The sequence below is a fragment of the Capra hircus genome, chromosome 11 (assembly GCF_001704415.2).
Source record: "Capra hircus breed San Clemente chromosome 11, ASM170441v1, whole genome shotgun sequence".
NCBI lineage: Eukaryota > Metazoa > Chordata > Mammalia > Artiodactyla > Bovidae > Capra > Capra hircus.
This window is the reverse complement of record NC_030818.1, coordinates 31,874,440-31,887,827: the sequence shown is the minus strand read 5'-3', so window position 1 is coordinate 31,887,827 and position 13,388 is coordinate 31,874,440. Positions and strand designations below refer to the sequence as shown.

The 13,388-nt window shown below is 38.2% G+C and overlaps 1 protein-coding gene across 19 annotated transcripts in view; it reads left to right on the top strand.

Moving 5' to 3' along the window:
• The window catches only part of NRXN1 (neurexin 1), a 1,209,846-nt gene that overhangs the window by 1,178,161 nt on the left and 18,297 nt on the right, over positions 1–13,388 (top strand). For 12 of the 19 annotated variants that reach the window (XM_018055223.1, XM_018055217.1, XM_018055213.1 and 9 more), the window contains one exon: positions 1,527–1,614. In XM_018055223.1, the coding sequence (XP_017910712.1) occupies positions 1,527–1,614 (88 nt within the window). The remainder of the gene's footprint in view (positions 1–1,526; positions 1,615–13,388) is intronic. The other 7 variants (XM_018055219.1, XM_018055231.1, XM_018055216.1 and 4 more) reach the window with 1 other exon arrangement.

Here is a 13,388-nt window from a genome sequence, read left to right as displayed (position 1 = left end):
TTCCTTATTCTTAATTAAAGACCTTGTACTTGAAACATTTTGAGCCTAATTTTTGTCACAAATATACATCATCCCTTGTCTCCATTTTTCAAAGTGACACTGTTCTCTTAATATTTATATATTTATACTTTACCCTCTATTGGGCTTCCCTGATGGCTCAGAGGGTAAAGAATCTGCCTGCAGTACTGGAGACCTGGGTTTGATCCCTGGGTTGGGAAGATCCCCTGGAGGAGGGAATGGCAACCCACTCCAGCATTCTTGCCTGGAAAATTCCATGGGAATTCCATGGCTACAGTCCATGGGGGCACAAAGAGTCGGACATTACTGAGTGACTAATGTCACTAAGCATAGCACTCTTTACCCTCTATTAGATACTCCCTTAATAAAAATATACTTTATCATATTTCTTATTTTTTCTTTCCTTTAAGACTCCTATTATAATTCTACTTTTCAATAAGGATTTCATCAATATTGCAGTTCTGAGTGTTGTCTAAACAGTTATAATCTCTTAATCCTTAACAAATGTAATGAGATATTTTCCTTCTTGTACCTTCAGTTCTCTCTGTGTTGCCTTAGCTTTAGCCAAATATGATGCAAACCTTCAGTTTCTATGAAATATCTATGCTGAGTTTACTGCTGCTTATAAGTGACAGTAAAGAATAGCCTTTAATGCTTGTAAATATGTTGATTATGTGACTAACTGCTAGGATTTACACACTCTGCTTTTTATTACACTGATGGTTATCTTCTTTGCTGTAAGTGCAATGAAGCAACTAAAATGTCACAAAGAAAACTGTCACCTCTATCCTGTTTGCTGTAAAATACCATTTTACAGCATTTATTTTACGTCATTTATTCTGAAACTTTAATGGTGGCAAAGACAATGGGGAAATAATGCCTGATTTTTGAATATTACAAAGATTAGAATTGAGTGTGAAAGCTCAACAAAAATGTTTAAAAATACCTTCCATGAACTGTATTTGCTTCCCTTTTTGCATCAGTGAAAAAATATTCTCTGCTTAATCTGCGTTTCCTAATAAAGACAGGCTATATCTCAAAGATACATTGAATTCTAGTTGGTCATGAATATAAAAGGTTATAGCTGTTCTGCTTTTAGGAAGCCGAGCACAAGCATGACATAAAGCCCACTGATGCATACCTTGTAGCACTCCAGGGCTGTAATAAATTTCAGATCATCTGTTTCTGCCAGGCTGTTTTTTAAACCGCTGTCTTCTCCTATGTGCAGCTTCACCGTGCAGTTAAATGGATAGGTATCTACAAGTTGGCTGCCACCTATCCTCATGAAAAGTAAGCTAGAATCAAGGTTTCACAAATATTGCCAATTCTTCCATGAGGAACCTAAGATATGTTGAAGAGTGTAAGCTCTGTGTCCTTGGGAAGGGAAATATTGAATTTGGTTTCTCAATCTGTCAGGTAAATGCAAATGGTGTTTAGTCCACAAGACAAAGATGAAAAGATCTGTTAGGTCCCGTTAAAGTAATCTACTGAATGTGATTCTTTTACAGACCACAGATGACATCCTTGTGGCCTCAGCAGAATGTCCCAGTGACGATGAGGACATTGACCCCTGTGAGCCGAGCTCAGGTGGGTTAGGTTAGTCGACTTTTTTCTTACTTTCTTTGGCTCAACTGTAAATCTTTGTTGCATGCTATAGTCCTTAAAAAAATATATATCTTACACTTATATCTAGAAGTCCTTAGTTTATAGTTTTTATATGGATAGAGTTCCCTACATTTATTGGGGAAAAAAAGGTTTTAAAACAAAACCCACCAAGATTATGTATTTCAGAAAAAGCAGTAGAGGACAGCACACAAGGCTCATACCTCATTGTTCCCATTCTATTAGCTCACAATGTAATTTTCAATATAATTATTTAAGGGGATCTCCCTTAGGTCACCTATAGTAAAACTGTAAAGCTTAAAAATTGCATTGCATTGTGGAAAATTATTTGACCTTTCTACTGACAAAAAGTCTTCACCTCTCATTCTGCCAGCAAATTATTTTAAGTGATATATTTCTGAATTTTAAAAGTAAGAGTATTATGGCAGTACAGGTACAGTCTTTGATTCATTTAATAGAGACATGTTTGAGTCTTCCCATGTCTCCCTAAAATTCAAGTTGATGTGTTTTAACTCTAGGTGATACATAATTTACCCTCCTTCTTTGTGATAAAATATGATTAATACATAAATACGGCTTCCCTGGTGGCTCAGTGGTAAAGAATTTGCCTGCTAATGCAGGATCCCTGGGTTGAGAAGATCCCAGAAGGGAATGGCTACCCACTCCAGTATTCTTGTCTGGGAAGTCCCATGGACAGAGAAGCCTGGCAGGCTGCAGTCCATGGGGTCACAAAAGAGTTAAACATGACTTAGCGACTAAGCAACTGCTGTTTACCTACAGCCTTGTACCATCAAGTGGTAGCTGTAGACCCTGAAAATGAATGAATCATAGCCTGAGTTTCATCTACATACTCATAATACCAAGGATTAGGGTAATTTCCATTAGTTTCCTTTGTAAGCAGTTTCTTAAAATTCAGTTAATTGTCTTGTTTAGGGTTCGAATCATTGAGGTGGGTATGGACTTACCACTATGGGATAATTCATGACTTCTGTAGATGTCACCTGTTACCCCAGGAGAACTTCATATCATAATGAAAAAATTAATGTGTAATTCTTCTGAAGAATATCATTTTTATCTACTCATTCTGATATTTCAGTAAAAAATGATTCATGAAACACATGTTTTACCTCCTTTTGAATACCACTTCCCTGCACCACTGGCTATGACTACTGACTGTCAGCACTTAGAGCAGCTCCTGAGTGCCCATGAGGAACAGAAGCTCAGCTGTCATCTCTCAGCAGGAAAAGGTCTTGAAGGTCCATCCTGGCTGTCTTCCCATCTTTCTTTTTCTCACCTCCATCCCACATATCGAAATTCTCAGCCTCCAGAACATTTTTCATATACAGTTATTAGAATGTGACCTGATTCCCTTTTAGTTGTCTAGACAGACGTGGTCCTTTCCTGATACTGTTCTGGGCCCCCTCTTTTTTTAATTCTCATTCTATGTTAGTCAAAAAGGAAAAGCTAGTGCTTTTTTGTCCATTATGTCAGTCCACCTCTGTGCCTTATCCCTCCCACAAATGTCTTTTTTCCCCATTTCTCTTATTTTCATGTTCCTCACCATGACTGTCTTTTTTTGTATCTTCTCCAAGATCTTCCAGCATGGATCATTCATAAAACCAAGTCTGATGTTTGTTATACATTGATATGTGTGTGTCTCAACATAATGTTGAAAACAGTCTAGGTTCTTACTAATTACAGTACTTGCTGCTTTTCCTCTGGGCCGAATCCTTCTTTTGCTGTCTGAGTGGAGGCTAATATTTTCTTTATATAGAATCCTCACCTTGAGTACCTAGTAACTTCAGTGTAAGAAGTCTAATTACATTTTAAATGGTCACTTTTTTTTTCCCCCCTTCTTGAGCATAGTTAAATGATCCGTTCTTCTAGCCATTGCTCCTAGGTCTTACTAACCTTTCCTTATAGACTAGTTTTCTGTCTTTCCCTTTGTCTAGGTCTCTGGCTCTAAGAAGAGAATGGTGGGCATGCAGAAAGAGAGAGATTATCACCACTTCTTTTTTTTTTTTTAAACCATTTTGTCATCTTCCTCTTCTTTTTTATTCACTGGGCTTTGTTAAATATTATAACACCAAAAGCAAGGAGCAGCTTGTTAATAACATACTCCAGATATTTTTTCTGCTTCTCTTTTCTTTACTAATTTCTCTCTTATCTGAAACAGTAGCATTTATGTTTCTGTTCATTACTTGTTCATTAGCATATAGTGAGACTCTTCACCACGTAAGAAAAGCTGCTTGAGCAGGAAACCCCTGTGTGTTGTTCTATGCAAGATTTGTTGCATGAATTTTGATTTTGTTCCACAGCCTGGAAATCTGCTGCCGGATGTTCAAGACACAGTAGGAACTGACCCCATCTGATGACAGCTACGATACTCTTGTACCAAATCTAGTTTTGCTTGCCCTCCTGCCTCAGTGTTTCTTTCCTTATTCCCTAGTTTCCAATCCATCAGTTCTTCTCAAGGCTTAAACCAGAGTCTGTTGTTTCATGGCACCTTCCAGCATAGGCTTTTCTTGTGATCTTACCTCCCCTAGATGGTGTCTTGAGAGTATAGTCCATGTGTGGTTTCTCTTTCTATGTTACATTCTGTGAGATCTCTTTTCTCCACTGCATTCTGCTATCCAGTTCCCTGTAATTTTTTTAAGACCATCTTTAATAATTCATGCAATGTTGCTCTTTTGGCATAATTGGCTCTGTTTGTATGACAGCTTCTGGTGAAATTCTTAGTTCATATGATTTTTTTCCTATTTTCCAACTGTTTGTTTTTAATTGAAGAGTTGTTTTTTGTTATCCTCTTTAAATATTGTTTACTGCTAGGATAGCCTTCCTCTGATCTCTTAAATAGCTTTTCCTTACTTGCTTTGTGTCTTGAACACAAAATAAAACAACATAATAAAAAATTGCAGTTGCTGATATTATTAGACTTTGGATACTGTTAGATATACTTCAATAAAAATTATGTCAGATATCAGCAGGTTTTATTTGGGGAAACTGTTTGTTTAGGAAAGTAGTATCTTGTGTTAAATATTTAGAATTGGATATACTTGCTAAGCAAGAGAGGCAGGTTCAGTCCCTGGGTTGGGAAGACCCCCTGGAGGAGGAAATGGCACCCCACTCCAGCGCTCTTTCCTGGAAAATTCCATGGACAGGGAAGCCTGGTGGGCTACAGTCCATGGCATCGCAAAGAGGTGGGCACAACTGAGCACCCACGTCCAGCAGCAGCATACCTGCTATGCACTTCTGCTACTCCTTAAGCAAGTGAAGACAAATATTTTTGTAAAAAGATCCATATTTACTTTTATAGGTAGATTACCCAAATGTTCTGTATATTTCATACCAATGTCTTTCAGTCTTCCTGAATATTTACATATGAAATTTCTCTAATCACCTTGCCCAAAACTCTCCCCCAAATGCCTTCTTCTTCTCTGAAAATGTGCTATGCTTATCATTTAGGTATCGTCCTAAAGCTACTGAGTACTCACTAAGGCATTAATGAAGTGAACAGGAACAATCTGGCATCATCTTGAATGCAAGTCAATTAACACCTTTTATGAAATGCTTGATAAATTTGAATACCATGCACTTCCACCCAGATCTCTTAATGAAGAAGGAGGTTGAATATTTATTTGGTAGATTGTCAGTCTCACCACTGACCAAAGAGTGTTGAGAATTATTGTGCACTCACTGTTGTGTTAAGCTCTGGGGAAAAAAAAATAGAAAGTCTGCACCTTCAGTTCCATTCTACAAAAGGACTACATTCATTTTACCCGTTTTTCAGCTATTCTTTATAAGGAACAGGATCTTTATTTTTGACATTAAAATAACACCTGTTTTTCAGTTTGTTGCAAGAATTAAAACTAACATACTGGACAGAGGAGCCTAGTGGGCTATAGGTCATGGTGTCACAAAGAGTTGGACATGACTGAAGTGACATAGCATAGCATATATATAAGATACCTACTGCAATGCCCAGCATAAGCTAGAGCATAAATGCTGGCTTTTCTTTTGCCCAATTCAGTTATATAAAAAAGAATATTCAAGCTACTTTTTTCCCTTTTACGTAAAGCTGTTACTTTTCCTGGCTGAAAATTGGTGGGCAACTGATGAAACCACTAAGGCCTCCTGATGGGAACTGTACATGTTGAAACTAGATCAGGAGCAACCCCCTATGTGGGAACACATGGAACTCAATTATACTTGATTCCAGCCACACTGTCTGGTTTGGTTAGCATCAGATGACAATTTCACATTGTTATAAAGAGTGTTTTATAATATGAGAGGGTGGCTGTTCAATCCAGCACGTCTAATTGAACCCCAACTCTTAGTCGACAGGTAGAACTCTGACGCAGCCATTGGTAACTAGGTTGCAGCCCACCGTTGCCCTAAAATGCCTGATTTCAGCTGTCTGGACGTGTGAGAAGTGGCTGACTTTTCCTTCATATTTTTGTCAAAAGCACTTGCTCCTTCTGTGCTTTCCCTTCATCCTAGAGATATGGTTGTTAGAGTAAGTGAATTAATACTTGGATAGCTTGTGATAGAACAACGCCTTGCTCATGATATGTACAATATGCATGTTTGCTGTTATTAATATATGTATTATATAAATATACATGTTTTCCAAGACGTTTGACTAAACACAGTTTTTATGAAACAGATTACTTTGGCTTATTAATAAACTGATAAATAACGACATGATCAACCACTGAAGTTCCACAGTGACCCTTACTCATGTCACATCTTAAGTTTGAGGACTTCTTCCAAATAGATTCTTTTTACTCATAACTCCTGAAGAAATTGGAAATGGTGATTTTTGTTTGATATCTGAGACCTCAATGAAGATAATGATCTTCTTTGCTATGAGGACGTCCTGATGAAAACTGGTTTGTCATTAGTTACAAAGAGGACATTATCAGGTTCGTTTCCTGGAAGTCCTATTTAGAGAGGAAAATTTTCTCTTAGATATAGAATACTTAAAATAATATGTTTATTCTCTTTGTGTATGAATGTGGGCAGTGGGTAGCTCATAGGATATGGGGCCACTCTCAAATCAATTAAACCTTTGTCGAAGGAAAGAAAGAAAAGCTCTATTGAATAATTAAAAAATCAGTGTAGTAATAGGAGAAGAAAAGGATTGTCATTTGGGAGGCAATCTCTTAAACATTAGTTGAACCAGTGGGATGAGAGCACAGCCCCTCGAAAAAATACTGTTTGTGGACTTCTCTCGTGGTCTAATGGCTAAGACTCCACGTTCCCAGTGCAGGGGACCCGGGTTCAACGCCCGACTGGAGACCTAGACCCCACATGCCACAGTGAGAGAGCCTGAGTGCTGGAACTAGACCCAGCACAACCAAATAAATAGATGTTTTAAAAAACTTTGGTTGCCTATCGGTTGATTAGACTTGGGGATAAATGAGTAATAATAGATAACAGTAGCAACTAACAGTCTAGCAAAGATTTGTTCTGTGCTCATCATTGTCCTTAGTTCTTTATGAGCAATATCCTATTTTATGATTTGGCCACACTGAAGTATTTTCATAGCTAAGGAGATTCAGAGAGATTAAGTTACTTTTTTGTAACACAAGAGAAATAAGACACTCTCTAGTTTAGAAAAGTGGCACTTTAATTTCTTGGAATGCAGAAAGTTGTTCTTTTAGAATTCAGGTACCTCACAAATATAAGATTAATTTTTTAAATATTCATTTAAATAATTTCCATGGCTGGCATAAATTTTAAATTTGATGGCAAAAGGTCCTTTACATGTATTACTATTCATTAGGCTAAATTTGCTGCAATTACTAAGCAATTTCATGTGGTGTTCCAGTGTGCTATTTTGAGAAAAGATGAGAGGATTTCTATTGAACTGATCCCATTAACCACATTAGGAATAAAGATATGTATATTGCACAAGGTGCATCTTTTTATTAACTAAGTAATCACAATCATTTAAAGGAATGTATTATTAGATCATATTTTTAGAGGTTGATTAGAAGATAATTTTGTGGTACATTTAAATTTGGGGTATTTATTATGTAATTATTCAAAAGCGAGTTTAATTAACCTGTAATAGCCAACACATTGCTGTTAAAATGGGGAATTTTGAGCTGTAGCCAGCAAAACAGCAGTGATGAGTGCTCCATTTTTGGAAACATCTAGAGTAGCTCTCTTGAAGAGTCACACCAGAGTCAGTAGTGAGGACCCAGCTGATCACATGGGTACAGGACAGGACAGCTGGAGCTTGGGCCCTGATGGGCTAGGTGGCTTTCAGTGCATGACGCCTTGGTGGAAGAACTGCTTTTTTCCATATAAATTTAATTCTCCAGAAAACTGGAATAAAAATGAATTGCTGTGTAGTTAAAATGGAAGAACATCATCAGACATCATCTGCACTTTTCCCACTATTTTTCTGAGAGCAGTAATAACAAAACAGAATTATCTTGAACAGAGTTAAACAGGCAAGGGAGACCTATTCAAGACAATTGTAGAGAAGGAGCCCGGAATTCGATCTGAGCTCAATTCAATATGAAAAAAAGAAAAAAAGAAAACTGGAGAGTTTTTAAGGGCTGGAGTGAAGGGCTCATAGTCCATAGACCTTCTGTGTTGGCTAATCGGTTTCACCCAAAGGAACACTAAACCCTCTTCTTTGAATAACTTCAAGGCTGAAGGTTGTTTTATGAGTTGGAGCAAAGTGCACTGCCTCAAGGTAGGATCCTATTTTCCCCACAGAAATTGGAAGGAGAGCTGTCCTTCCTTGAAAGCTAGGTTTCAAAATGAGGGCTCCTAGGTCCTGGAGAAAAATAATCCTGGGTGGTAACACTGAAACGAAGTTTTAAAAATATTTACACATCAAAGGAACAGAGAAAAAATTTGGAATTACAAGTTTTATGAAGTAAATGCTCTAAGAAAAAGGAGGCCAGGGCCCTAGAGACAGGACGAGAGCTGTCTGAAGTTTGGCCAAGCGGTGGGGAAGATTAAGGTCTTGTTTAGAGAAGGCGATTCTCCCTTTAAGACAACCTGTTTCATTTACCACAATTAGTTCCTACCAGGAGATCACTAGAAAACAAAATAACAAGGGAAGGGAGTGTTACTTATGATTGTAACCTTGGAGTCACAATTTGAGTTGCAGAACTAGTTTGGGTTGCAGCTCTTCCTGGTCTTGGGGCTCAATTTCCTTTTGTGTTCAGTTCAGTTCAGTTCAGGTCAGTTCAGTCGCTCAGTCGTGTCCGACTCTTTGCGACCCCATGAATCGCAGCGCGCCAGGCCTCCCTGTCCACCACCATCTCCCGAGGTTCACTTAGACTCACGTCCATCGAGTCCGGGATGCCATCCAGCGGTCTCATCCTTTTGTGTAAAATGGGGGAAATGGGGTGATAGATTGAAAGATGCACACACAGTGTTTAGCAGAGAACCTGGCAAGTACTAAGACGGTAGCATGATTATGATAAGCCCAGTGGTGAGTGGAAGGCCTGCTTTACTGGCGCTGTTTTTGTGCCAGGAGATGCATTATTTCTACCTTGAGGGAGGCTCTTTGCAAGGCAGACAGATTTGATCTGGATAGGAAATGGGCACAGTTCCTTTTGCTGTTAGAATGAGTTCAGTTCACACATGTAAACTAATTGTGATTGGTTGCTTACAGTAATTACCTAGCAAATAAGTGAGTTTACTGAGTTAGATTAAGCGTTTACTTGAAAGTCTGCCAAAAGTACATGATTGTTAATATAGAACTGTCCTACAATAAATAAAAGAAGAATCTACTCATGTATATAAAATAAATTTCTAGGCAGCCTTCATATTAATATATATATATACCCAGCCTTTAAACATTAATAACATTTTTAAAGTCCTTTTTAGAAAGGCTCAAAATACCACACGCCTTTCTAAAGTGTGACTTGTCCTGTTGACCTTTAGAAGGAGACAATGAGATGGAGTTCTGTGCTTTAAAATGGGTCCTCAATATTGTAAAAGGAGAAATGCAGCGTAGGTTTAGGAAAATATAAGGTAGTGAAAGTGTTAGTTGCTCAGTCTTGTCCAACTCTTTGTGCCACACCACCCCTTCCACCTCCCTCCCACCCCCCCACCCCCCACCACCCAAGGTCTTCTGTCCATGGAATTCTCCAGCCAAGAATACTGGAGTAGGTAGCCATTCCCTTCTCCAGGTGACCTTCCCAGTGAACCCGGATCTCGTACATCACAGGCAGATTCTTTACTCTCCGAGCCACCAGGGAGCCAAATTTATAGGCTAAGTCTGCCTCTAAAGGAAACATGAAATGCAAGAAGAATGAAACCACATTTTCTTGTCATCTGTGTCCAATACCAGCTTTGATAATGAAATTGTTTTCCTGTGGAGTTTTCTTCGTATGTATTAATTACACTTACTCCAATGGCAACAGAGGAAAGGTGACATAGTCTGAATACTTCTCTATAGGGCATGCTGCTCGCATGAAGAGCCCATATGCTGTCTTTGTTGGTTCACGTGCTCCAAAGCGCAGCAGATACTATGGCAGGCTTTAGTCTTCGGGTCTCATCTCATGTCAGTTGACTTGTTGGTTAGATCACTTTCGTCATTAGTAGCTCCTCACTCATCCTCGGTATTTTAAGAAGCCTGGCATTGGGAATAAAATAAGAAAAACAAGAATACTTTATTCAATGCCCAGGTTTAAAGATGCCAGTACAGGCAGAAGCCATTGTTTAATTTTAAAAAAATTAGTAAAGTAGTAGTAATATGTGGTACACAGATGTGTACATATGTGTACATATATGTTACATAATATAACATAGTAATATTACCATATCTACCACTCTTTGGAAATTAAACTGAATTCACATCCCACTTCACCCACTTGCTGTGTAATCAGAAGCCAAACGTTGAACCTCTGTGTACTTGACTTTTTACTTCTGCAAAATGACATGAATAATGTTAATTACTCATGATATCGTTGTGCTGGTAAAAGAGACAATGCATGTAAAGCACTTAACATTGAGTTGCCATCTAAAATTTGATAATATTAATTAGTTTTTATTAGTAGTACAAAAAAATTAACTGAGGAGTCAGCCATATTATAAATGGAAATAGACCTATCTATAGCCACAGGCAAGGGTAAAAAGTGTTCATAATTAACACTTTAGCATCTAGAAAGCTTTATAAACTCTTTCTGGATTCTAGCAACATCAAACTTTTCTCAGTAGCCATTATGAAACTAATAAGACAAGAGCAGTGCTTTAGTTAGATGTATGTAAGTTGCTAAAATGGCAAGAGGACACATATCATCTGTTATTCTTATTTGGGTGGGGGTGGAATGCAGGTCTCTGCCCCACAGAGTTTCAGAGAGAAGGAATGATTAACCTTTCCCCATGCTATTATAATCGACTAGCTCTGCCTCCTAAGACCTTCAGAAATGTTCTGGGCTAAAGTGACTTAAATTGGCAAAGCCACCATACCCTTCCCCCCATGATGGATAGCTTGTCTTCCATATTCCCCAGTTCTAGGCTTGACATGCCTCCTTCTAATGGGCTCAGTAGGGAAGCTGTCTAATATTTCACCTTAGCTATTGCACTTCAGCCAAAAAGAATATGACTTTTCCCAACAAAAGAAAATTGAGACAGCAGTAGTTTCATGACAGGAATATAAAGATGATCACCCAAAATGAGGAGGCCCAGTTTTAAATCAGGAAAACTGCACACTGCCCCATCACCCAGAATGACATGTGCTTACATAGAAGCTGTCCAGAAAGCCTGGCAAGACACAGGGCTCTGAGAACCCAGCCTACAACTCTGCTATAGGAATTCTGCTGTGGATTTCATCCAGAGTACAACATAGAATTCCAGAGCAGGGAAGGGAAGAAGAAATGACCTAATCATTTTAGAAAGAAACCCTAAAACCTAATCAAAACAGTTCTTATTTCCATGATAATAAGCTTCTCTGTCAGATATGACCAAAGAGTGGTCTCAGGTGATTGATTTCCTGATACCTAGAAACATAAAATCTTGTAATAAAATTTTGAGAGTGGGAGAAGTTTAATTCACTCCAACTGTGGGAGCTGGAGAGTGCTGATCCATAAAGATAGAATGTTTCGCAGATAAACAGAAACAAGCTCCACATGCAAATTAACAATTAATGGCCTGAAACAACAGGTCCCTTGGTATAAATGGTCATTTTGCCACCTGAATTCACAGGGCCTCCATTCATGAAAGAATGAATATAGAGACCTCCTCAGAGATAACATTCCTGGTGGAACTGGACACTGCCATGGCTGACTGACCGTGGTATGCTGGATGTATCACAAAACTCTTGTTAGGAAGGCTGCTGATTCAGTCCCTTTTGTGTGGAAGACACAGGGAAGATAATCAGTCCAGCATTGTTTTTACATGCACTTTATCTTCCTCAGAGCACTCACACATTTATCTACCTGGTAGGATCCTCAGAGTGACCCTGGGAGATAAATAATGAATCACTGTTATATCTCTGATGAAAAAATGTGAGCAGAGGATTAAAAAAATGTGAGCAGAGGATAATGAAGTTCAAAGAATTGTTCTGTAAACTAGGGGAAGTGCCTGGACTAGATCTAAAAAAAAAAAAAACAAAAACATTATTTTTCCACTTTACTATGCTTTCCTAAGATTCTGTGGAATGCAAATTCCTTTTACCACAAAGGACAGATAGATGGCAAGATTTGGGGTGAATGTGGCCAGTAGGGGTAGAACTGGACACTGCTTAGATGAGAGGCCTAAAAGGATTCAGTTCTTCAAGAAAGGGAAAAATTGGGGATACTGACAAATGTTCTGCAGTCATAAGTGCTGACACATTGAATGCATAAAACTCTTAACAGCCAGATAAACACTGGGATTTGGATTTTGACCGTGTCACTTGTGAAGCACACATTGCATGACCTTGAGACTCAGTTTCCTTTCCTGTAAAGTTGTAATAGCAACTACAGAGTCACTATGAGGAATAAATTAGATAAAGTGCAAAGCCCAGAGCCTGCCGTATAATAATAATCCAATAGAGGTAACAGCTACTAACTAAATAGAACAATAAAGAAGATTTCAACCTCGCAGTGAGTCAGAAGGCAGAGTAGCCCGTATTGAGCATCAGTTGACTGTTAAGTCACAGGAAACTCTATCTACTAAAGGTAAAGCCGTGCATCATTTGAGAGGAAATTAACAAAGAGGTTTATAATAATTTAATATATTTAAGTAAATTCATCCCAAGGTATTATGAAATCTTCTCTGGAGTTCTCAGAAGCCTGACTTTACCTATAAATTATGAGAAAATAAAGGTGACTGCAGCAATTTCTGTCAGAGCATTGGAAGGAATGCGGTAAGATTCACGTACATATGTGCATATACACACTCATACACACACTCCTCATTGCTGCAGCTATTATCATAGTGCCATTTTCATCTTACTAGAAGCCAGGTTCCTCCCAGATTCCTGGTTCCAGACTTAAGGATTCCTTGGAATGAATCCCCTGGTTTTATGTACAGTGACTGTTCAATTTTCCATATGTTTAAAAAAAAAAACAAAAAACTAAATACGTCTTAAGAAAGGTGATTTCTCAATGCCTGTATTTCTTGGTGTTTTAGTCAATGAACTTCCAGGGAAAGAAACTATTTTGCTATCAAAGAGTTTAGTTGACTTGAAATCAATAATGGAGAGTATCATCACTATTTCAAAATATAACTCCTCTTGCATTTACTGAAATGTGGTACCTTTTGATGAAAAACACATAGAATATATG